This window comes from Sitophilus oryzae, unplaced genomic scaffold (genome assembly GCF_002938485.1).
Source record: "Sitophilus oryzae breed Bouriz unplaced genomic scaffold, Soryzae_2.0 scaffold_1059_pilon_pilon, whole genome shotgun sequence".
NCBI classification, from domain to species: Eukaryota; Metazoa; Arthropoda; class Insecta; order Coleoptera; family Curculionidae; genus Sitophilus; species Sitophilus oryzae.
The window spans coordinates 3097978-3125220 of NW_022145681.1; the positions used below are offsets into that span (position 1 = coordinate 3097978).

Below are 27243 nucleotides of genomic sequence, written 5' to 3' on the forward strand. Positions count from 1 at the left end.
CGGTATATAGTTCGTAGTAATAGGATATTTTTCCTCTCAGAGAAATAAGCAAACCTAGAGAAGATGTAAAAATAATTGCGATGTAACAATCACGTTTGCGCCCTTTGACAATTAAAATTATGCCTGCGTTGGTGGTTAAACAAATTAATGTACAGAGTGGTACACAATGGTCTAGTTTACTAGATAAATAAGCAAAAAAAAATATTGAAAATTAACTATATTTCTTTTGTTTTGTGAAATAATACAATTCTCCCAACATTCTTAAGACACTGTTTTAAACACTACCCAGTGGCGTAATCAGTTTTTTTTTCCAAGCTTTTTCAGAATTAGAGAAAATAAATGGAAATCATAGCTGGTTATGAACTTCAAAAATGCCCGTGTTTAGTCGTTTTTTTGCCCCAATGCAATGTGGTGAGTATCTATTTCCAAAAATGGGGGAAATATATTAGGTGTTTTTTTTTTGTTATCGAAGCGGCTCTTCGAACAATCACGTGCGTCTTTTATTTTATTTCTGTCCTATCGTTGTCAAATTATTGCTGCCATTGAATTATTGAATTTTGATATTGATCAAGTTTCGCTGTAGTTATTATAACAAATATGTAAGAACAATTTTTGGGATATCGTTTTTAATTGAATACTTATATTGAATAGTACTAATGCATATTTTAATTTACCTTCTTAAAATTCTTTAATTACCTATGTAGATAGAAATAATAATAGCTATATAATATTAAACGAAATAAAAAAGTTATGAACAGTTTTTAAAATAGTTCAAAACTTCAACAAGACCCTGTATCTCGGTTCGCAATGAAAATATCGGTACGTTCATGTCGGCTTTTCTTTATCTAGTCAGGAAATTAGTTCTTTGTTTAAAGAGACAACAGACCAATTTCGACCATTCTATATAAATAATAAGCCATTGAGAAACTTTACTTTGTATATCTTACATCCACTAGTTTTCACATAAAATAGTTGCAGTTATAAAAATTAATTATTATATCAAATACTACATACATACTGCCATTACTCGCTGACGAGTATTCGACACGCATCAAAAGATGGTCACGCAAGGCGTTTTCTTTCATGAGCTTTTCTGTGACTGAAAAGCCCGACACGTGATGATTTGCCTACCGCACTCCGGACATTCAAAAATCTCATTGCTTTGTTGCCTCTATTATATCAAATATACCTCCTCTAGCATAAGAAAAACCAAAAAAAGCCTGATTCTTAAGGTCAAAAATTTTAGGTTCAACGTCGGTTTTTGACTTTGACAGTGAAGAAAATAAAATTTAATATTCCTTAAGAACCGATTATCTATCATATAATAGCACAATTATTGATTATAAATGTTTTTGATCGTAGTCCACTAAAATAATCAATGAAAGGTACGCCCACAGTGTTTGTGATAAAAAACTGTTAAAAAAATTGTCATTTAATAAAAACATTTTATTATATTCTTTGAGATATTACGATAAAATGTTACTATGTAATTAAACAATAAATTAATTAATAATTTATGTAGCATACTAATTTACATTATAAAAGCAAAATGGTGTAAAGATATAAATACATTCTGTTTTGTATGAATAAATACTATCTGAATTTTAAAAGATTTAATGAAAAATCTCACATTTAAAATGTAATTTGTTTAATAAAATATTAATTCTAGATTTTCTTTTTTAGAACAAAACATACGGATGTATTTCTAAATATAGTTCCTGAAACTTGAATGCGGCATGTCCCTACTATTTTATAAAAGCGTCGACATTGTGGGAAGTATAGACTACTCAAGGTGATCACTCGTGAACAGGTGTATACTTAGGGTGGCGAGATTTGATCTAGGGCCTACTATAGTGACATACATATTTTTTAATTAGATATTCTTCGTTGTTATAGTTAATAGTGCGATTTAATGAATCACCATAGTATAACTAGTAATAACAATTAATAGTAATAATATTTATTATAGTAAATTAGGTAAAATATATAATTTATTAATTTTAATTTTATTAATTGTGATTAATAAAATTGCGTTTATCTCATCAAGGAGGCCGAATTCGAGAAAATATCAAGAGATAACTTTTAACTGACATTAAACGGCCTACACAATTTTGCTTATCAAAAGAAAAAAGTCAGTGGCACACATATTTTTTATTTAAATATTCCAGTGATGACCTATATGCACGTCTCTGATGCATTTATCGACACTTTTTTAGCATTAAAATATGTAGCACTTCGAATCCCTAATACTACTTGGAAGAAAATTATAATAAATCGAAAGATTATTAAGATTTTAGCACCCTGTAGCTACGAAACAATGCAGAATCGAACCTATGTTGATATGAAAAATAAATCTTATTTTTACGTGAGGAATCTCCCCTCAAGAGATGACACATGTTTTCTGAAACACCCTGTATAAGTACTAAATAAAAATTTGAATTGACAAACGGATTCCTATCAGTTCTTTTGCTTCAATCACGAGAATCGACAGCTATGCTATTGGTGGAAAATAACAAAATAATTGTTTCATCTAGACGGCTCTGAACAATGGTATACCTATGGAAAATTAAAAAAGAAATAAAGTTTTTATTACTTGTAAAGTCAAATTTCACCTAAGACCTAAAACGATAAATAAAAAAAGTTCCATATGATGCGGACATTATCTGTAATACTGTATACACACTTGGCCAAAATTATTGCATATAACGATATTTTTATTTTATTTTGGACCTAATATGATTCTTTTTATATTTTTGGACATATTGGCTTACTACACGACTAACTAATATAAAATTAAAAATCTAAATGAAACTAGGCTGTTATTATAATTTTATTTCATAATGAGTGAAAATGAACAAAAACAAATTTCATTTTAAACAGAAAATACTGAAAACAATTTTAATTATTTCTCACAATTAATAGTCTGTATTGCCTCCTCGAGCCTCAATGCAAGCTGTGAGACGAGTGGCATGCTCCCAATTAAGTTATCCAGAAGATGTTGAGGAATGGCTTCCAATATTTCGCGCGCAGCAATTTTAATTTCATTTAAGGTACGGGAGGGATCATTCCTTCTGGCAATATGGCGTTTTAGCATGTCCCAAGCATGCTCGATCACATTCATATCTGGAGACATCGATGGCCACAGTTTCCTTTTACCCTCTTTCTCACAAAACTTGTGAACCGCTAAAGTGCGATGGGGAGGAGCATTATCGTCCATGTAAACAAATTCGTCCCCCACTGCCCCTCGAAATGGACGCACAATAGGCTCTAAAAGTCTCTAAGATATGAGGCACCTGTCATTGTGCCATCAATAAAAACAAGAGGAGTTCCAGTTATACCTGCCTATACCATAATGCTTCCCCCTTGAAACGGGATACGGAGTTGAGCTGCATTCCAGCGTGCTCGTCTTCAAGATGCTCTCCAGATCAAAGTTCGTCGCGAGTCTGACACTAGGCCTATTCTTGTTTCATCACTCCACTACTCTTGTTTCAAACATGACGAAATTTCAATTAGGTCCATTTGCTCTCATCTCCTTAGCCCATTGCAGTCGCGTAATTTTGTGCTGTAAATTAAGCTTCGGAACACGTAGAGGCCTCCTTAAATGTAATCCTCTGTCATGGATTCTTCTTGCTATGGTCTTTCTTGAAACATTTACTCCTTCAAGGCGAGCTAATTCATTTTTAATAGCAGTACTAGAAAGCAGGGGATATTTGACGGTCTTGCACAGCAGTAGTAACTCTCTTTCTTATAAAGAAAGAGATATATATATATATATATATATATATATATATATATATATATATATATATATATATATATATATATATATATATATATATATATATATATATATATATATATATATATATATATATATATATATATATATACAACCTCCTCCAGGCCGGTCTGTAACCTCCTGATTTTTTTTAATATTCGCGAAAAAATCGCTTTGGTTAGCTCGAGGGTTAGCTCCTACAAGTTCAGCTATTGCTTGCCGGTAGCCCTGTTGAGACAGTGTTACTATACTGACTCTATTAAACTGTGAAATAATGTTCCTAGGCATTTTAAAGCCAAAACAATGATCGAATTTCTTCTGAATCCCAAGAGACCACAAATCAAAATGTGCAAGAATTTGTAATAATATTGGGTCTGAACGATAAACATTGTTTATCATATCCATTTTAACAAAAACATGTTTATTACAGATTATCCAAGCTATGTATAAAAAATATTTTTTAAATTCTTTTCCGTATATTTTTAAACGATATAATATGCAATCATTTTGGTCATGTGTGTAGTTCTGTATCTAACCGAAAAGGTACGACTTTATCAACTGCGGTGCGGTACCGTATAGTAGGCCCGAGCTGTGCCGAGTCGCAGCCACCACGATTTTTCCCATAACACTCGTAGATTGAATCTGACGCGGCGATATTCCAAGACGAGTGAGGGTCGAGTAGCGGGGACGACCAAGGGGAAAAAGAAAGAGACGTACAGCGCCAGAAACTAATACGCCCCATATTAAAGAAGTTTTTAAGAGAGCAGAGACGAACGCGGATCGTTCTCTTCGCGCCCCACGATCACCATTTTAAAAATATCTCGTTTCACGTTAAAAAACTAATTTCGTACCCTCCTTTTAAACCGGAAACGGTTTGGCGGAAACGCGCGGATCGTGAAACATTTCGTTTTGTTTCGGATATACTTATAGCAATATCGGCAGGGTTGGGCTTGTAGTTTTGATGTAATGTACCGTATGATCGAAAAAAAATGCGCCAAAGACGGCTGGGAAGTCACAATCGTTGATAACTTTGGCGAGGTCAATCTCTAGAAGTTACAATCAGAAAAAAAATGCATTGTAAAATGCACAATCAATCACGTTAAAATATATAACTCGTTCTTTGGAATTCGATTTACCACCTAAATAAAAACTGCTGATAATATAACATTATTATATATATATATATATATATATATATATATATATATATATATATATATATATATATATATATATATATATATATATATATATATATATATATATATATATATATATATATATATATATAATAAAAATTAAAGCATTCGAAATAAAGTGAATACTATTTTATCAGATATCTAATATTTAGTCCTTTTAAAGTAATTATTACCCCATATGTTTTAAAAGAACCACTTTCAAAATAAACCGGCATTGCCTTATTATTTTTGAAATATGTTGCTTGTCTATTTATTCCAATAAGACGTCCTTATAATAAATTTATTTTAAGCACGAGAGTGCTTAAAATAATTTATTTCTATAAAAATTGCTAACAGTTTAAATACATTTCTCGTAGGCTTTTGCCACGTGATTAATACTCTCCAATAGAAAGTCATTCGAGATTGGACATCGAAAGATGGTGTTTGACGGGATAAGCCCAATCAGCCACATATTTTTATATGATTTTTGTCGTGTTCCTAAGTAACACTTTTGACAGTTCCGAAACTGGTTAGGCATCGTGATGGAACAGAGAACAACAATCATTAATCTGTTAGTTTTTTTGTTCGGGAAGTTGATGGAAGAGAAAAATTTTAGTGCGCATGCCACTCCAGACGCTGGTCGAACACACCTCATGTTTCTTTGGTATACTCGTTAAAAAATTAATTCAGAATTAAGATTGATTCTCACTATACCTTCCGTTTCCATACCATATCCGTTCCGTATTTTTTATTGTATTGATGCTATACGTAAGCTTCCGTTCCGTATCAGTTCCATACTTTTTATTGTACAATTTATTACATTACGAAAGTTTTATTTTAAAAATTTATATCATTTGAAAAAGGTAATAGATTTAATTAAGAGGTGAAAGAATAAATAAATATCAGGAAAATGTTAGAAGAGCTGGTATACAAATGTAAGAACTTGACAACGCTGTTTCCGGTACGCTTCAGTCCGTCCGCTAAAAAAATGTATGGAAGGAAAGGATATGGAACGGAAGGGAAACGGAAAGGATAGTGTGCATTGCCTTATTCATTTAAATTATATAATATTTTATGTAAACGGAAGGAAGCTGATATGGAAGGTATAGTGAGAATCAACCTTTAATCTTCAATTTTTTTACCTCTTTGAAAATTGGCACATAGACGTAGAATCATATTATTGTAAAGAACATTTCCGTGTATCGACGTAGATGAAATCTTTGATATGGGTGAAGCATTTTGCCATTAAAATACAAATTTCATTAAAGCAAACATCCACGATTAGTTTCAGTGATGAGCAAAGAAAGCTGCATGAATATAGGCGAAAGTCCGAACAGATATCGTAAACCCGTCCCTGCTTATACGTCTTACGTTGGGGACTGAAAGAGCCATAATGACGATGGAAGAATTGTTACCTTTTCGGATTTCTACACCGATTTCTGGGAACGGTGTCGGAAGGAAGCGAGGGGCGCGACCGAAGGAAGCTATTCATTTAGCACGGCGATAATTAAATACAGAGCAAAATGATAAAGTTAACAATCGAGCGAAGGAAATTAGTGGCGCGCCGGCCTAGTTTTCCATAATTACGTTGATTCCGATATACAAGGCATTTCTTTTCAGTAAATGTTGCTCTAAAGGTAGCCACACACATACAGTTTTTTTCTTAAGGCAAAACTGGGCAGTCCAAGTCTTAAGAGTCTACTACGCTGTACTTTCGTATCGCTCTCAGGGGTCAGGTAAAGCGGGTGTGTGGCCGAAGAAAAGATATATTAAATTTCAGAAATCTGCCTAAGGCTTAGCCCGATCCTGTCGTGTTAAGCCACATACCAAATTCCAAACACCCGTGCTTTGATTAAGACTTGACTAAGGTTTGCAGAGCTTCAGCATTTACCATAAAATAGCGAGCGATTTGTTACAAAACCATATAAATTATATAACACTGTAATCACAAAACTTGAATCTATTTCCGTATTGTAACGGAATTTTAAATTATATCTTTATTTTCGAGAAAATTTAGTCCAAACATAAAGAATATTTTGTTGATGTTTGACCATCAAAATCTTAAAAATAAAGAAGTTGTCTAAAAATTGTGCTACAATACAGATATAGTATAATCTTTTATCTTTAATTTCCTTCTTTATTTGTGTAAAAATACCCAGCCAGTTTTACAGAAAACGGTTAAATGCCGGACGCTTATTTTGCTACTTTTTCGGACTAGTAAAATGGACTCTTAAGGATAGTAATACAGTTTTCCCTGACGGCAGAACTGAGGAGTTAATATGCCTTGGGTATTTTATTTAAATACAGATTGGTGATATATTTTTATTTTTTTTTTGATTTTTTGATTTTTCTTGTACTAGGGCTCTCTTTTGTGGTAATAAAATTTATTTTATTAATACAGACGAGAGTTTATTAAAATTATATTTATAACTTTTAAGGTAAAATAAAAACACTAAATCACCACAATACACCAAAACACTTTTACTTTTACACTGGACGCGCGTTTCGCTAACCATGTTAGCATCATCAGCAGATGATTATAAACTGCAGTACATTACACAGATATTGTACATTCATTGGCATTAACTAATTAGGTTAGCCTGGTTATTTGGAGGGTGTTAATGCATTGGTTAGCCTGGTTATTTGGAGGGTGTTAATGCATTGGTTAACCTGGTTATTTGGGAGGGGGGGGGTATTAATGCATTGGTTAGGTGGTTATTTGGTGGGGTTGGTTGGATTTTACTACCACTTGCTTTTGGTAAATCCTAGGTTTTACCGCATTTCGGACATTTACAGTAACATATACTAAGGGCTGGCAAAGGTTAGTCGAGATATCCGTATGTAAGAAGAGTACAATGCGTTTATAATGTACTGAACAAAGAGAGGACAGTAAACACGTTGCCAAACATATGAAATAAACCGAGAAACTGTGCACATCGCTAAGAGACGTGGAAGGGGATATAGCAGATTTGTCGCAGTTGACCGGTCGACCCAATCAATACCTCTGTCAGTACTTAAAGTTCTAGGGAAAGGTGTACGTCATGCGATCAGCTTCACGATTTAATTAAGTCTCGTGATACTTAATTAGTTCATTTATTAACAAATCGTTGTAATTTTCCCTATAGCTTGAATTTTTTTAAGTGCAAGCTAGAAACACTTGCATTTTTGGTAAAAATAAGTGGAATTGAGTGGGTGTTCGATAGTGGTCGCGCTATTAGAACTCTGAATTCAAAAATCGATATCTCGAAATCTATGAGAAATAATAGATTGTAGTTTTTCCAAGAACTTTGTTAATATTTCTGCTGTATTTTCTTTGTAGACAGTATGTGAAAATCTTTATCAATAAAAAAATTACACGATTGCTGAAAATTGCTATGCTCTCAAAGTAAATGGATGAATTGTTTACAATTTTTGAATAGAAAAAACAACCTTATCGAATTTTTCTTATGTAAACATATTGTAAAATATCCGATCTTGAAAATAAAAAAAAAGTTTCAATATCTAAAGTGGTTCTTGAGTTATGGCCTGTTATGTGTTAAAAAGTTGAATTTTTAAATTATCGCGATTACTGACGTTTCCTCGTTATAAAAAAATGACACCCTAACGATATCCTTGATATCCTTATAATTCCATTTTAGATACTCAGAAACATGTCTAATGATTTTATCTAGTTATCTCTTGAAAAAAAAGTCTTTTAAAAATAAGCGGTTTGCGATCGTAATTTTACTTTACTTCATAGGGAAAAGCGTATCGGCAACGCCGCAACAGCACATCGCCGCGCGTCGCGTCGGTCGGTCGCATTTCTCTCGCTCCGACTTAATAAGATCCCTATGCGATTTACTTCCACACATGTAAATGCCGACCCAAAAGTAACAGTTGCCAACAGGGTATAACTATTCTGGCAGATATATAGGTTTCGCGTAAACTAATCTTTTTTTGATGGTTAAATTATGTCGTAAATGTGTGACTCAATATCGTTAAGCGACAAATTTATCCGTTATAAATTTCGATTTTATAAATATGATCGTGTAAAATATTTACATGAAAAAGACTTCCTCAATTTATTTTTTTATATTTTATGGCCATGGAGACACTATTATTCATATACAGCTAAATTAAGAATACTGAGAATGTAAATAATTTAATCTTGTTAAAGTTTAGAGTATATAGACGCGGGTTTAGATTTTACACAGAACATAATATAAAACAATGAATAGCTGATATAAAAAAGTATTCAAAAATGATTAAAGGTTAAATATTTTTGCTAGATATTTACAGTTACCTATTACAAGAGTGATTAATTTTCGGAAAAAATAATAATAAAATAAACTACTTACCGGATGGATCGTTGAGGAATGCTAAAAAGATACCTTTATTTTTGTCGCATAATTACCCGATTTTCTTAAATGTATACCATTTACAGTATAAAAGTTAAGAAAATATTGAAAATGTGCATATAAAATTTCCAAATAAAACCATCTCTCTTATCAATCAATGTTAACTCTAACATTTTGAATGAACGTTAAAATTATAGCATTTAAAATCAAACAAAAATAATTTGTTTTTTTTAACTGAAGTTTTTAACACGAGAAGGATAAAAAACTATAAAAAAAATCCATGATAAATTTGAAAAGTTTTATTGCACCATTTATCTCGCAGAAACAATGTAAATAAAAAGAAAGTCATACCTTTTACTTAGATTGTTTCTCTCAAAACAATGAAAGAACTATTAGTTACGAAATATCAATTACAATTTAAACAAAATCTTCGTTTGAAGGATATTCAACTAAACCATTTTACAAGGAAATTTATGTCAATTAGAAACTGTTCTTTCAAATGTTTTACGGTCGTAATAGACACAACAATGAAACACGTACCTGTGGGCACATTTTGCATGAGTATTTCCTTGGCTGAACTCCGCCATTTTGCATGCCGCCCATCTTGGTGGCGTTGATGGGTTGGGGTACCACGAGCAGCGCGGGACTCGATCCTGGAACTCCCGGACTGGAACTACTCGACGTTGACCTTCCTGAAGTGTAGAGACCTGGAGTGCCCGCCATGTGGTGGTCCTCCATACCCGCGTAAACTGGAAGAGAAAAATTAAATACTTAAACTACAAGTTAGTTTTAAGCAAGGGGTAAACCGCAGAGGAATTATGGTGTACACTATGAAGGAATTCTACAGGAATTCCAAGGAATTACGAGGAATTCCAAGGAATTCCATAGGAATTACTAGGAATTCCAATTATTTCCGTAAGAATTCCAAGGAATTCCTTAGAAATTTAGAGGAATTCCACAGGAATTAAGAGGAATTACAAGCAACTGTATAAAAATTAACGAACATTAGTAAACCATGATACTATAATAGGTAGTACTAAATTTAAAGAAAAACGTTTTGCAGGCGATTTTTTACTATCCGTTTTTCGTTTTCGCTTCCAAAATTTCCCAATATCAAATATCTACACAGGTTAGATATTCTTTTAATTTAATATTGTACCCTCGATTATATATCTAAAATATTTTCCAATAGTACGGCCGAACCATCCCCGAGAGATCTACTTATAACGTTCCCTGATTTCGCCATTTTAAAGAAACCCTCATAAGATTTTTTTATTCAGTACTCAGAAAGTGTAAAGTTGATTTTTTCATTTCTTCGGAATAATACCTGGGTATATACTACAGGGAAATTAATACAACTTTAGGTGCTAGGGTTGCCAAGTGTCCTCCTTTCGGGAGGACAGTCCTCCTTTTAGAAGAAAAGTCCTCCTGCCTCCTTTTGCACCCAAATGTCCTCCTTTTACAATCTTTGACAAAAAAGTTCCTTAAACCATGATTTTGTGCTCAAAATAATAATTTTTCTGTAGCCTATAATAATTTATAGTTTGCATTTATTTTGTCTTTCTTTAATCTCGATGCTATTTCGCCCATTCAGCTGTCATAAACAAGATTGCTTCTGCATAGGTATTTCAGTTTTAGTTTTTTTCTGTGAATCAAAGATTCACTGTCGTGGCTGTATTTTGTAATGTTTTTTTTTCAATAAATCGTTCATGCAGTATTGCAATCCAAATATTTGTATACCCCCTCCCCCTTACCCCGCTTCAACAGGGAAATGTCCTCCCCTTGCTTTTGAAAAACTTGGCAATCCTATTAGGTGCACTTCATCAATGATACCGTGCGTAATCTTATGGAATTTACTGGTGATCGTATTATGACGTGCAACTGAAGTTTTATTAATTTCCTTTCCTATAGATACGAGTATAACTAGGTACCTATCATTTTCAAAAAATCCCGAGAAAAATTAATTTTAATAAGTAAGTGCCGACATATTTCCAGTATTTTTACCTCATGATCCCCTATTAGTCCTAAAATTTAACTAAAAAAACGTAAATCTCGTAATAGTACTTTTTATTGTTAGATCTAGTACTTATAGAGACATTAGACATTTATAAAAATCACCAGAAAATTCATAGCGGAACTGGGAAACCGAGGTGACAACGCTGGTTCAGACTGAAAGAGTTACCGAGTTCGTACTAAGGAATTCCAAGGAAGACCTTGAATGATTGACCTTGGCCTTGAAGACCAGGAATTCCAAGGAATTTCCGAAGGAATTACGAGGGATTCTGAGGAATTATTTGAGTAAAAGGAATTACGGTGTACACTTTTCCCTCTGCGGTTTACCCCTCGGTTTTAAGTATTTTTTAAATTGCACCGTCCACTTTTCTGTAGATAATTACTCTCTACAAGTAGGAGTCGTATTGACATCTAAGGGTATATTCCGTTGTTTACCTTGGTTATGGTTTTATGTTCCGTTTCTATCGGCTTCCCGAAAGTTTTCTTATTACGGAACACGGTTCCTGAAAAATTCGGTTATGTCATCAAACTAACCAGCGCGAGAAGGCTGGTTTTTCTGGTTTTGTTTGTCAATCAATGTCATTTATTTTTTTTTATTGGAAGTTCGAGTAAAATTCTCATTTAATTTCTAAATTTGTAATAATATTTTGTATTTACATCCAAAAGCAATAGAGCAAATTTCATTAACTAAATAGAATGACTTTTTAGAACCATTTAAACTCATCATGCAGCCATTCTCTCTTAAAGTCAGGAACATTTAAAGAAAACATGAAACACAAGACAACAAGTAATCGTGAATCTTTTGTAAGCTATAAAAATATAAATATTAAATAGATTTGTTTATTTATTATTGATCTGTTTTAATACTGGACCTGCAAATCTTAAAAAATACTTAATAAAGTACTTTTCAATATTAAACTTCATTGACAAGAAGAAGAAGCAAACGTAAAAGCAGAGAATGAGTACATTAAAAATGCATAAAAAATAAATTTTATAATCCTAGAGGTATTGAAATTTAGAAAACGTCAACATTTGATGTTTACAGTATTTTACCAAACCGTTCCGTATCAAACCGATGTTTTTCAGGAACCGCTCTTTACCGTAGTTTACCGGTCTGGTTCGCCTGGTTTTGCAACGGAATACAGCCTAAATCAAATTTCTCATGTCAATAAACTCCCAGTCACCAATTTTCATCCAAATATTGGCGTTACTTCAAAAATTATTATCGAAATAAAAATGAAATTTCTACACCCTTTATCTTTGAAACGAATCATTTTAGGACATACAGTAATACGAACTTTTTTATTTATTTTTATCTGCACTATATGCTGTCGAAGCATCAGGAATACAGTTCGGACCACCCTGTATACAGAAAAATGGGAGGGGGGCAATTTAAAAAAAAACTAAAAACTTTATCATAACTTTTTTTGTGACACCCTGTATACAACAAAATATCTTTAAGATATGCCACTCTATAAACCATGCAACAGCTGTATAAAACTTTTTTATATCTCCGACAACGGCGACAGGTATAGTGGACATCCTCGCCACTAATGGGCCACCCTGTTATTCTTCATTAATACTAATTACGATAATAATATTTTATTATGGTGTCTAGAAAATTCAACATTTTCAGTTACTAAAAAAATACTATACGATATATTATTGTTGAATTAACTAAATACTACAAACTAACATAAGAAAATCATATCTATGTTAAATTTTCTGGAAAAATGTAAAAAGGAGCTTCAGACGTATTTTAATGTAATGCGGTTGCAGTTATATTATCCAGAATGCTCTGTTAGAGCTATTAAGAACATTGTTTTAATGCGAAACGACGTAAAATACCAAAAGACAAATTTTAGTACCTCCATTAAATGTTTTATGCCAGATATCTATTAGAAGTTTAGCTAATATTTTATATTTTCTTGAGTTTAGTAGAATAGTAATTCTTAGATTGTATTTCATAATATGAAATACATCAACCATGATAATCACTACTACTGCCATTACTCGCTGACGAGTATTTGACACGCATCAGGAGATGGTCACCTAATGTTTTCTTTCATGAGATTTTCTGGACTGCAAAGCCCGATACGTGACGTTATCTGTCTACCGCACTCCGGACATTCAAAAATCTCATTGCTTTGTTGCCTCTTTACTTTTTGGTTGTCGCTGTTAAATGAGTTTACAATTCTTCTCAAATGAATTCTATTGTGAGCTGCTTCTTCCCATTCACCTTGCATGTTAATCCCCTTTAAGTTTTCGTGGAAAATGTCCTTGTACCTTTTGAGTTGTCCACCCGGCCTCCTCTTACCGTCTACAAGCTCACCGTAAAGCAGAGATTTTGGTATCCGGTTTTATGCATCGATACGTTTGAGACATGATGGAACCATTTTATTAATAAGAGTTGTCTAAGATGTCTCTGTTGCAACTTGTTTAATGCGTTTATGTGTCGGCGGTACGGCACCCAGGTTTCGCTCCCATACAACATGGTGGGGATTATTATTGCTCGGTATACTGCAAGTTTCGTTTTTGTGCTCAAGTCATGGTTGCAGAAAACCCTGTCTTTTAATTTCCAGAACGCTCTTGAAGCGCTACTAATCCTATGCTGAATTTCACAGTCGATATTGGCCTTTTCCGAAATCAAACTGCCGAGATAATTGAATTCCGCTACATATTCCAATAGTTCCTCTCCGATTTTTTAATAATAATCAATTCATAAATACAAGAAGATGTTTGAAGATTACAGTTGTCTGAAGATTGCAATTGGGGGTGCGAACCTTTTTGGGGGTGGTACAACAGCAAAATAAAACACCAATTCACTACAATAAACCAAAACACTTTACTTTTGAAGTAGATGCTCGCTTAACCATGTTAGCATCATCAGCAGATGATTAAAACTAAAACTGTTTAGATGACTACCAATAAAACTTAGTTCTAATCATCTGCTGATTATGCTAACATGGTTAGCGAAACGCGCGTCTAGTGCAAAAGTAAAGTGTTTTGGTATATTGTGCTGAATTAGCATTTTATTTTCCCGTTTGAAGATATTTTTAAAATAGAACTTTCTTGAATATTACTTGTAAAGAATCTTAAGAGCATTTGAAAACTGTTCACTATCCATTTACTTTACGATTATTAGTACAAATTGACATTAAACACTTTTTTATAAATTGTGATCCGCTGGAAGAATAACATCCTGAAAAACTCTACAACAAAAAGCTTATATCCAATTAATATCTATACTAATATATAAAATCCTTAAGTGACTGACATTCTGATTAATCACGATCCTGCTCAAACCACTCAACGTAAGAAGCTCAATTTTAGCATACAGGTTGATTCTAGGGTGTAGAGGTTCGATAAGAAGGGATTTCCAGGTGGAAATTCCAGTTCCAAGAGGGTGAAACCACCCCTCAAATATTACAATATTTTTTATTTAAAAAACGGTGAAGTTTCCGAAAAAACGCATACATAACACGTATATTATGTTTTGTTTTTATACATATTTTAAGATTTTTTAAAAATGTATACAGGGTGTTTCGAAAAATCTGGTCATTGATTAATTACGATCCTGCTTAAAGCGCTTGCGTAAAAAGCTGATTTGTGGAAAACAGATTGACTTTAGGGTGTAGAGGTTCGATAAGAAGGGATTTTTCGAAACTCGAATTCTAAGCGGGTGAAACTATCCCTCAAATATTAAAATATTTTTTATTTAAAAACCGGTGAGCTTTTCGGAAAAACTCTTAAACACGAATATTTTATTTTGTTGTTTTACATATTTTAAGATTTTTTATAAATTAATATAGGGTGTTTCATAAAATATGACCATTGAGTAATCACGATTCTGCTTAAACTGCTTGACGTTTAAAGCTGATTTTTTGGCAAACGGATTGACTGTGGGGTGTATAGGTTCGATAAGGAGGGGTTTCTCGAATCTCAAATTCCAAGAGGGGAAAACGCCCCTCAAATATTACAATATTTGTTTTTTAAAAAACGGTTAGTCTTTCGGGAAAACGCTTGGATAAGCATAATTTATTTATTTTTTTTCACATATTTTGAAATTTTTTAAAAAATCATACAGGGTGTTCCAAAAAGTTGGGTAATTTCATAACCACGATTCTGCTTAAACTGCTTGACGTTGCTTATTTTTGGCAAACGGATTTTTCGAAAGTCAAATTCCAACGAGATGAAACTACCCCTCAAATATTACCAAGTTATATAATAATATCGCCATATTGTTTTTTCTCATGCTGACATAAATGTGAGAAAATTTTAACCAGTTTGTATGTTAATGGAAATTCTTGCTTTGCTTTATCATCACCATTACAAATGATTAATTCGACGCGAACGAGGTCGCTGGTACACGCTAGTAGTTTAATAAAATCCTAAATAAAATTACTGCTTCCAGCCGTTATCATATTCATTTTGGCAAGCATTTAGATTTCTACACAGTACATAATACACAAAAGAAACGGATAGTTTATATCGCACCATTTCAATGCCACATGATTAGGATTAATATTTCAATACCAGTCAAACAGGAAACTTTTCAAGCTGTTTGTTGCCTTAGGCGTTTCTCCGAGTATTATACAAGGCGAATTTGAAGTTCTTGGCCATGGCTGTCTAGAAATAAATACTGTGATAGATTTGTTAGGTTTGGTAGACGTACTTTACGAATATGCCGTATCAAATAAGATGAAAAATTATTAAAAATTTTAAATCTGTAATATTAAAGGTACACAACAGCTATTTTTTATTCAAATATGTGTATATTTTAGTTAGGTTAGGTTAGGTTATATATATCAGAGAAAAAAAAACAATATAATATGTAGGCATTTGAAAAACTAAAAATTTCCTCTTCATATCATTATTATACTTAGTATGAATGAGTACCCTTTTGAAAAAAAAATACGAACTATTGTTTTTGGTTGTGTGTTTTTCCTTGATTTGATTTCTATTGTGACATATGACAATGAGTTAAAATAATAAATGTAACAATATCTAATTATTATTTATGCAAATAACTTTGCCTTTCCGTCTATAATAAAAAAACATTATTTTCTAATTATTCACAGATAAACTAGATTGGAAAAAAATAGGTAAATTGCAGGAAGTTTCTGATAATTATTTTACTAAATTCCAAAATAGATAAAAAGCAGAATTTTGAAATATAACTAAAATTTTGTTATGTTTGTTAAAAATGATGTCACTAGTTTAAAAAATGAGCGATTCGGAAAGTATTCCCTCTGACATTGAAGAAGAGGCATTCAGAGCCATTTCTGGATTGCTTCCAGCAAGATCGAAACAGAAGTATGAATATACATAAGTATGAAAAATGGTGCACCGAAAAAAAAGTACACAACTATGGAAATGAAAAGGTACTCATAACATATTTTTCCAATTTAGTGCAAAATAAATGTTTTACAAAACATTTTTCTCTCTGTAGTTTGAAAGCGGTTGGTTGAGTGCGGTAATGAAAATGCGTGAATTAAGAGCTTCCTAACTCACTGACGTAGATAATTTCTCAGAATAGTTTTTGAGCTTAATTTATTTATTTATCAGGGAGTTACGGTTTATAGTTAATTTTTTTACCGTTTTGCATTTACATTTTTACACGGTTCAATTGAAATTTCATTTTCATTAAACGAAAAATAATAAATAATAATTACTAAATCTGGTGTCTAGGCGCTATCGGTAACCAACTCTCTAGTGAACACGGAGTTGCAAGAATGAGTTTTGATTGCCTTGGTTTCAATTTTTTAGCAATTCTCTGTTTTTCTTAATATTGACCTGTTTTGAATGCCTTGATTATAAAATTGAATGTCCCATATCAAATGTTCAGTCAACTGCTGTAATATTCGTTTACAATTTTCGTTTCATAATTTAATTTCGTTGAAAATAAAAAATGGCAAAAATTCATAATTTAATTTCGTTAAATTTGTTTACTGATATTATTTTGAAAGATATATTACCCGGAAAAAAAGGATGACCTACAAAAAAAAAATGAGATCCCATCAAAAACATAAGAGGTAAAAAATGGCAAGTCTCGCAAAGCGGTTCTTCCAGTACAAAAAGTTGTGAGATCTCATGTCTAACTATGTCAACAATTAGTGTTATAGATTATATATTAAAATTCACACATTTGTAAATATTAAAAATTAATACAGTAGTCGAAGTTCACTGGAAGCTTTGGTAGAGTGAGTATATTCACCAATAAATTGCAGAATAAGAAATTATAGATACATCGTTTTTTAGCAAAATAAAACAACAATTCGCCACAATACACCAAAACACTTGGAAACAACAACACATTTCTCTAAAAAAACACCAAAAGTCGTACACTACATTAGTGAGCTTAAAAGTAAGATTTTTATAAAGTCCGTATTCTTCAATTTCAAGCATACTTTTTGTTTTGCAATTTTCTCTACCTTATCACTAACAATACTTTTCGGCAAAATAAAACACTAAATCACCACAATACACCAAGACACTTTTAGCATCATCAGCCGATGATTAAAGCTGAAAAAAAAACAGTCCAGTGTAAAAGTAAACGTGTTTTGGTGTATTGTGGTGAATTAGTGTTTTATTTTGCTGTGTAACACCAAAGGTTCCAACCCCCAACTGTAATACTTTTCGGAATATCAACTTTAATAAAACTAGGATAATCGGAATCGGCTTTGCATGATTTAAGAAACCAAATGTCTGCTCCTAATAACCTAATATTACTAAAATAAAACACTAATTCACCACAATACACCAAAACACTTTACTTATAAACTGGACCCGCATTTCGGTAACCACGTTAGCATCACTAGCAGATGATTAAAACTGAATTTATGAGTTTTAATCATCTGCTGATGATGCAGAAACATGGTTAGCGAAACGTGCGTCCAGTGCAAAAGTAAAGCGTTTTGGTGTATTGTGGTGAATTAGTGTTTTATTTTGCTGTTAAACTTACGATAAAGATTCTGTTGCAAAGACCGTGAAGTTATCAAAGATTACAGTTGGAGGTTGGAACCTTTGGTGTTAAAACAGCAAAATAAAACAACAATTCACCACAATACTCCAAAACATAATTCAACCAACTGTAATCGGCCTTTTAATCTTTTTTATCTACACTATCTGGACTATAAATATGTTGAAACATTGAGAACATTATACCTAAATTGATACATTAAAAATCTTGTATACCTACTTATTGTTTAAATACACTCAGATGCAAAAAAAACGCAACGGTGAATTTTTTGGTCAAATTTAAAGTGTTATATTTTTGTTATTCTTAGCCCTATTTTCATGAATTTTTTAGCAAGCTGTATATAATTATATCAACTTTAATTCGTAAACTTGGTTTTTTATAAACTTTAGTATTTGGGATATTATACAGGGTTAATCGAGGGGTTGTTTTTTACCCTAATTTTAAAACACCCTGTGCAATAATTTCGTGTGTAAATTTTCGTAAAATATCATTTTACGGCAGGCAGGGTTGGCATGATTTAAATCAAATGATTTAAATCATGATTTAAATCGTGATTTAAATCAAGTGATTTTTTAATTTTAATCATTGATTTAAATCAAAAAAATAATTTTATTAAAACTTTATTATAAATCAAAAAATAACTGTAAAAGTTATAAAAATGTGTCCTAGAAAACTATAAAAAATATTTCTATAAAAGATATAACAGATAATAAATCGAAAAGTAATTGCATGTAAATGTTATAAAACTATATAAAAATATCTATTCATCAATTTAAATGTTGGACCGATTTTTGAAGTAATTTCGTGTGAATTAATTAGACCACTAAACGCGGAGATTTATTTTAAAATTTATGTATAAGTGACAAAAATTCGCTGTTCGAATACATATCATTCGCAGTCTAGTGCAGAACTAGGTTCTTCTGATATAGAGACTATATCGTCCTATTGCTGCCAAAAGTTACTAACTAACATTTTTCTGAACAACCAAATTCAATCACTAACTATGTTTTGAAGCGGAGAATCGATTGCAAAAGTCATTAACTACGATTTCTGGCTATTTATGTTTTATTTTAATACCGAATAGTTACTAACTATAACATCTTTATGCAATGCAATTCATCTTTAGACGCATTTTTCTCGGAAGTAATAAAAAGTAAGTTAGTGACTTTTGGCAGCAATGGGACGATATCTTCATTCCCAAGAATCTATAATAATCGTTGTCAGGAAATAATTTGTTTTTTTTTGAAATGATTGTATTTTTCCAAATTCTTATCGACATATTGATCCTCAGTAAGTATTTTACACTTTGACATTAGATAGTACTAATTTCATTCTCGACTTAAGAGTATTTCCGAACAATAGTGTATTGTTTTATTAGGAGTAAAAATTATACTTTTTTTGATGAATTATACTCCTTTGAAGGACCATCGTAAAGCTATTCTGACGTTACAAGGAAGCACAAAAAGTACATTTTTACTACCTACTCCTAATAGAACTTGCATACTATTTTTTTAAAACATTACAAATCATTTTTAATCAATTTCAAATATTGCAAATAATATAAACAGTAATCAAGCAACAATTTAATTTGTACACTCGTTGAATTTGACACTTAATATCAGTTCAATAATATATTTTTTTACTTTTGTGCTTAGGCGTAACAGTGCTTTACTTTTATACCTAGGCGTTAAAATGACAAAAATTAATACTTTTGAGACGTTTGAAAAAAAATCCTTTTGATCTGAAGCGAGCGACTTTTTTGCGAAATATATTGGTGACCGATGTGCCGATGTGGAAAAATGACAAACGCACCCTAGAATTATTAATGTTATCGATAACAGACAGAGTTATAAAGATTTAGCCATTTAGGATACGACTTTAATTGGAAATAAGTCCTAGTCATTTGGAAATCCGATTTAAATATTATTTTGAATTAAAATCAAAAAAATCTGATTTAAATTAAAAAAATCTGATTTATATCAAATAAATCTGATTTTTTTGATTTTTTTAAAAAAAAATCATGATTTTTTCCAACCATTATGTATCATGTCTGTGCATTTTGTTTTTTGGATCATTTCAATACATGCCTTAGTTAATTTTTAAGAGCGAAATATGAACTTGCTACCAATAATTTGCAATTTTTTCAATGATCATTTCTTTTTGAAGTAACTTTTCAATATGACAAGGCCGCTTTTGTGATTATTGTGAACTATATGCTACTATGAACTGACCATCATGTTCGACGTTTGGGAAATGCTTGGCAGGAGGATTAGAGGTCGCGAAGCGGTACCAGCTTCATTAAATGAACTTCGTTAGGTGCTTCAAGAAGAATGAAAAAGCATAACACAATATGGTATATGCAGCATGCAGCCTCAATGACAGTATGATCGGACGTATACAGGCAATTATATCAGTCAAGGGAGGCAATACAAAGTATTAAGGTATTTTTTACATTTTTTTTCTGTAGTATTACAGATGTTTTCTTTAATATCGTTAGTTCTGTTATCGTTATTCATGTTTATTATAACCAGGACAGTATCGTTAGTCTTTAACGTTTTTTTTTAATTTAGTATATAGAGTATCCAATGCAGCGTAATACGACGTTACGACAATAGTCACCAAAACCATCTCGTTATATTAAAAAATTACATCAAAAAGTAATGATAATCATTTTTTTAATTATAATTAAAAAAAAATGCAAATTGATCGTGATCAGTTCATTTCGCTCTTAAAAATTAACCAAAGCATGTATTGACATGAATTAACAAACAAAATGCTCAGGAGTCATAGTTCTGGCCGTAAAATTATATTTTAGGAAAATTTACAAACGAAATTATTGCACAGGGTGTTTTAAAGTTAAGGTAAAAAACCAATCCCCCAATTAGCCCTGTATAATATGCCAATTACTAAAGTTTATAAAAAACTTAGTTTACGAATTAAAGTTGATTAATAATATACAGTTTGCTAAAAAAATCATGAAAATAGGGCCAAAAATAACAAAAATATAATACTTTAACTTTGACCAAAATTTTCTCCGTTGCGTTTGTTTGCATCTGTAGACACCGTATTATGAGACTGGTTAATAGAGAGATTTAATTTAGATAATCCCGTATATTATATGCAATTGAGTATTCAAATAACGCATTTATGATGTAAACCGATCGACATTTGATAGCTGAATAAGAGATACACTGAGATAGAAAGCAATAAATTAAAATACATTGATGCATTATAAATTTATTTATCGAAATCATCCTGCAAATAAGCCATCGGCATTAAAACGATTACTAACATTTTACACAATAAATCGACATCGAAGTAATTATCTTTTATAACCTTTTCGAACTAATTTTAAATGCATAGGACATGTTCTTTTATAGGCATCAGCCGCTCGTCAAGACGGTGTTATAGAACATGCCAAATCGAACATTGTAACATGCAGGACCGTATTTATTCCAATTTGCGCGGCCATAAATGTCATGTTTCCGAAAGGAAATGCTCGACATAAAAACGATTACCGACAATTACCGTAAAATATTCAAAACGGCCCGATCGTCGGTGGGTTTCAGCCTTCGGACCGATAAATTCCGCGATCGCAAAAAAACTGTATCGCCGCGCAGGCATAAATAAGATTTAATTTTTAGCGCACTGGGCCATCTTGCGTTATCATCGTAATTAACATCGATAAACCGGACGCTAAGTGTCCCGTCTTAATTAAAATCTTAATTTTATGTCTTCATATAAATACGTTCGGTATATCTATCGCAATCATCGTCCGTAATGGGGCAGGACTCATGCAGGTACAATTACATGGACGAGGGCGAGTTTTCGCACTCAGGAACAGCTATTGCAGATCTTTTTTCTGGTCGACAATACTCAGATTCAACAATACTCAGATTACTTAGAACACAGTGTATTTTAATTATTAAAATACACACATGGCCAAAATTACTGCGTATATCGTTTAAAAATATTCGGAAAGGACTTTAAAAAATATTTTTTTATGCATAGCTTTGATAATCTGTAATAAACATTTTTTTGTTAAAATGGATATGGTAAACAATGTTTATCGTTCAGACCCAATATTATTACAAATTTTTGCACATTTCGATTTGTGATCTCTTGGGTTTCAGAAGAAATTTGACCATTGTTTTGGCCTTAAAATGCCTAGAAACATTATTTCACAGTTTAATAGAGTGAGAATAGTAACACTGTCTCAACAGGGCTACCGGCAAGTTGCAATAGTTGAAATTGTAGGAGTTAACCAAAGCGATGTTTCGCGAATATTAAAAAAAATCAGGGAGACAAACCAGGTTACAGACCGGCCTGGAGGAGGTAGAAAGAGAGTTACTACTGCTGTGCAAGACCGTCAAATATCCCTAATTGCACGACGTCGTAATCCCCTGCTTTCTGGTACTGCTATTAAAAATGAGTTAGCTCGCCTTGAAGGAGTAAATTTTTTAAGAAAGACCATAGCAAGAAGACTCCATGACAGAGGATTACATTTAAGGAGGCCTCTACGTGTTCCGAAGCTTAATTTACAGCACAAAATTACGCGACTACAATGGGCTGAGGAGATGAGCGCAAATGGACCTAATTGGAATTTCGTCATGTTTGGTGATATGGTGATGAAACAAGAATAACGTATGGTCCTAAAGTTTTGAGAAAAAATTCAGAAACTGACAACTCTTATAAAAATAGTTTTTTATTGAGGTAGGTTAGGGGGATTGTCTACTTTTGGTACAAAGTTGATGTTGTTCGCTTCATACCAGTCCCTTGTGATTCTCGCGTAATGGCATGAAGCGAGATCCGGCCAAAATATTATTTCGTCATCCACATGATGCGTGCTCAAAAACTGAAGAAGTTTAGGGAGACAATTCTCGATATAAAGCTCTACATTTAAGACTTCACCCCGAACAACGCCAATGTAAGGATGTGAGATGAAGCCAGCCTCAGAAATGGCACACCATACCAAAATTTTGTCCTCAAACTTTTTCTTACTTTTTAATCTCACTTCATCGGGGACATTATAATCTCATAATTCTCCGTGTAGAACCCATTATTGCCCTTCATCTTAGAGTTGGACAATGTGAGAGAAATATTTCTCATCGTCCATCACGATTAACTTGTTGACGAAATGCACTCTCCTCAGGGCGCGGCAATATCTCGGAATTCTCTCTAGCAGGGCCTCTGTATATTTTGGAGCTTTCCTCCTTTTTCGGAAGACAATATTGTTACTTGATAGGGTTCTAAACACCGTAGTCTTTCCAATATTAAATTTCCTGGCCAATTTTCGCTGTGAGATCCCAATTTTGTGTTTTGCTGTTTCAATTAGTCTTCGTTCTTTTATTTGGTTCAAAACCCGCGGCCGACCGGATTTAGGCAAATTTACACATGATATCCCTTCTTCACATTCTTTGATTGTGCGATAAATCGTCGATTTGCTAATGTTTTGACCCCGATAAATGACGACAATATCGCGTTTCGCCATTCACCCAACAAGATTATAAACTCGTCGACGAAGATCAATTTTATAAGACATTTTAAGAAGCAGAACCCAAAATCTTTTGGATGTTTATTGAAGTCACATGACTGATGACATTTCATTACCATGACTACTTCATTAAATGCATTTTATTACTTAACAAAACCAGATGAAAATTTTCCCAAAACTTTAGGACCATACGTTAGGCCTAGTGTCAGACTCGCTACGAACTTTGGTCTGGAGAGCATCTGGAAGACGAGCACGCTTGAATGCAGCTCAACCCCGTGTCCCGTTTCAAAGGAGAAGCGTTATGGTATGGGCAGGTATAATGCACGGAGCTCGAACTCTTGTTTTTATTGATGACACAGTGACAGGTGCCTCATATCTTAGAGACGTTTCGGGGATGAATTTGTTTACATGGACGATAATGCTCCTCCCCATCGCACTTTAGCGGTTAGCGAATTTTGTGAGGAAGAGGGTATAAGAAAACTGTGGTAGCCACCGATGTCTCCAGATATGAATGTGATTGAGCTTGCTTGGGACATGTTAAAACGCCATATTGCCAAAAGGAATGATCCCCCTGTACCTAAAATGAATTGAAAATTGCTGCGCGCGAAACATGGGAAGCCATTCCTCAACAATTTGAGACCATGCCACGTCGTCTCACAGCTTGCATTGAGGCTCGAGGAGGCAATACAGATTATTAGTTGTGAGAAATAATTAAAATTGTTTTCAATATTTTCTGTTTAAAATGAAATTTGTTTTTGTTGATTTTCACTCATGAAATAAAATTATAAAAACAGCCTAGTTGCACTTAGATTTTTAATTTTATATTAGTTAGTCGTGTAGTAAGCCAATATATCCAAAAATATAAAAATAATCATATTAGGTCCAAAATAAAATACAAATATTGTTATATACAATCATTTTGGCCATGTGTGTGTATTCGTTGCACGAATAGTAGTGATGCATCGGAACGCAGGACATAGGAAATCTCATGTAAATTTTGAAAAGATCAAATAATATCTCCCCAGATAATGTTATGCAAAAATTGTATTAAATTATTATTTTTGAAGAGGCGTTAAGTTGTACGGTCCAGAGAAAGCTACAATTAAAATACCAGCAAAAATTTAATTTGGCATTGTCAAGTTCGATGTCACATTTTTTTTGGTTACAAGAATTTCGTTGCTTTGAAAAAGGTGGTTAATTTTTTTTCTGAATGATCATCTACAAAGGAATTAGTTGAAATGAGAAGTTGAAGAGTATTCGCGGTGTATGACTTGTTTGATGTTCATTACTCGATCATCCGCTGGCTAGCTCGCTTATACCACACACATCCACAATAATTCAAGGGATAATCAAAACATTTGTAACACAAGGAACTTTATTAAACTTGGTATAGTTTATTTATATATAAAATGAACGACCACCAGCAAACTCCATAAGACGACGCATGGTGTCATTGATGACGTGCAACGAAAGTTGTTTTAATTTCCCAGTATCGACTGACTATATATAATGAGAAAGAAAATCCTAGAACTAACAATCACATTTTTGAGTTGCAGTCGGAAGGATTTGGACTAGAATTAATACACTTTGTTAATGGTCAAGCTTTCGGAATTTATTTATTTCATCCTCAGGACTAATGTTAGTTCTACACTCGAAAGTGGCTCACCCCTATAACATTTTAATTATTTCAGATGAAGAAACGAGATTTCATCCTTTAGCATATGACATAAATTAGGATCGATTGACGTATTCGTTTTCGGTTTCATTGACATTTGATATTTTCGGATATGGTATATTTGAAATTGTAACTTGCGGTTCATAACAACAATATGACTCGAAATACCAAGTGTGTGGTATAAAATTATGCGCCAATTTTTTTTTCCAAATATGCTAAATAAGCCACCCTCGTTCCATTTGAAAAATTGAGATATGATTAAAAATACGATTCAGGCATCCTTTAACCGGCCAACACAAAACATGAAAAACATTAGACGATCAAATATATTTTTCCAAGGCTCTTTGATTAAAATTTAACGTTTTTAACATAGCCTTTGCATTCTAGATTGCAATTTAAAATACGAGTTTTTAAGCGAAAATGTGAAAAGTTGACAGGTGATATGTCATTTTATTCAGAGTGTAACGTTTTTAGTTCGTTACATGTCTTTGATTATGATATATGATGTCTGGGCACAACCCTGTTATTGTTTGGCACAACCCTGTTATTGTTTGACACAACCCTGGTATCGCTCTGTGGGAGCGCGCGCTGTCAACATCGCTTTTGTCAATTCTCTGTGATCTAACTTCACTTTTGGTTGGACCGTTTGGCCTCTTAGACGCCATTAGTCCCAGTGTTGAGAAATGGTGGTCATTTAAATCTGGCTGTATTATCTGAATCAGCTGCCATTTCGAAGCTACAGGTAAAGCTGAGTTATTTTCCTTTTAGATTCGATATTATTAGTGAATATTTTTTAGGGTAGAGTTACGGATGTCCCAACTTGTATTTGTATTTGGCTGGCACGTTGGCGTCCCTTTGCTTTTGTCCTCCAGAATGTCATTTGGAAGAAAGGACAGATTGTTTATTATTTATTGAGCCCTCGGAAGTATTTCGAGGTAGGTTCATTTTGTTTATTAGACGGTGTTTGATTTTAAACAAGAGTTTCGTGTTCTTAGGGTCTTACGGACGGACATTGTCTTACGGACAAGTGTCCAAGGTATGGACTATTTTTCAAGGTCCTAGTAGTGTTCTCTTGTGCCACTATCTTATGGACGGATGTCCCATGGACAAGTGTCCCCAGTAGGATTGATTTGTCTTACACATAGAGTGCCCCAGCGTGGATGTGGCTTGAGCCCCGTGCTGCTTCACCCCCATTTCTAAGCCTGGATCGCCGACAGACAGTACAGAGATGCTAGACCTCCTCGCGCATAAAAGAACAGCTAAGTGTATATTTAAGTTCTAGTTTTGCATTTAACATCTAAAATGTTTTCAGTCTTAAACAGTAACGTACATTTTAAACAATAGCGTACAGACTATATTTAGTGGTTAGATTATTAAGGATATTTATGTCGATGCAGTAGTAAAAGTGTGATTTAGATTTTAGATTTCATAATATCACGCATTGTAATAGTATTACTTTCTATAGACATTATTATTACGCTATACTAACAGATGAATAACGAGATAGATTCTAGAATCTACAGGTTGCAACACATCTGATTTAACACCGTATAAATTTAACAATTTAAATAAAGTAATGCTACTTTTCCTATATTTTCTATAACGTTACACGCATTGTATTTTCTTTATAGTCTTTTCATAGAACGTATTTAATATTATTTACATATATAGTTTTACTCAACAAGTAACCACTATAATAATTATATTAATTGTACAATGCTATTTACCATCAGAATTCATCACGAATAAATATAGTATTAGTTTTAAGTATTATACAACTGTGTTT

General features: G+C 32.8%; 1 protein-coding gene across 2 annotated transcripts in view; it reads right to left on the reverse strand.

Annotated features, from left to right (window-relative positions):
* The window catches only part of LOC115876713 (zinc finger protein rotund-like), a 567417-nt gene that overhangs the window by 180158 nt on the left and 360016 nt on the right, over window positions 1–27243 (reverse strand). Inside the window, exons 5-6 of one of the 2 annotated variants that reach the window (XM_030892619.1) lie at window positions 9834–10042; window positions 9294–9314 (exon numbers count right to left, since the gene is read on the reverse strand). In XM_030892619.1, coding sequence (XP_030748479.1) covers window positions 9294–9314; window positions 9834–10042 — 230 coding nt within the window. The remainder of the gene's footprint in view (window positions 1–9293; window positions 9315–9833; window positions 10043–27243) is intronic. The other variant, XM_030892626.1, reaches the window with a different exon arrangement.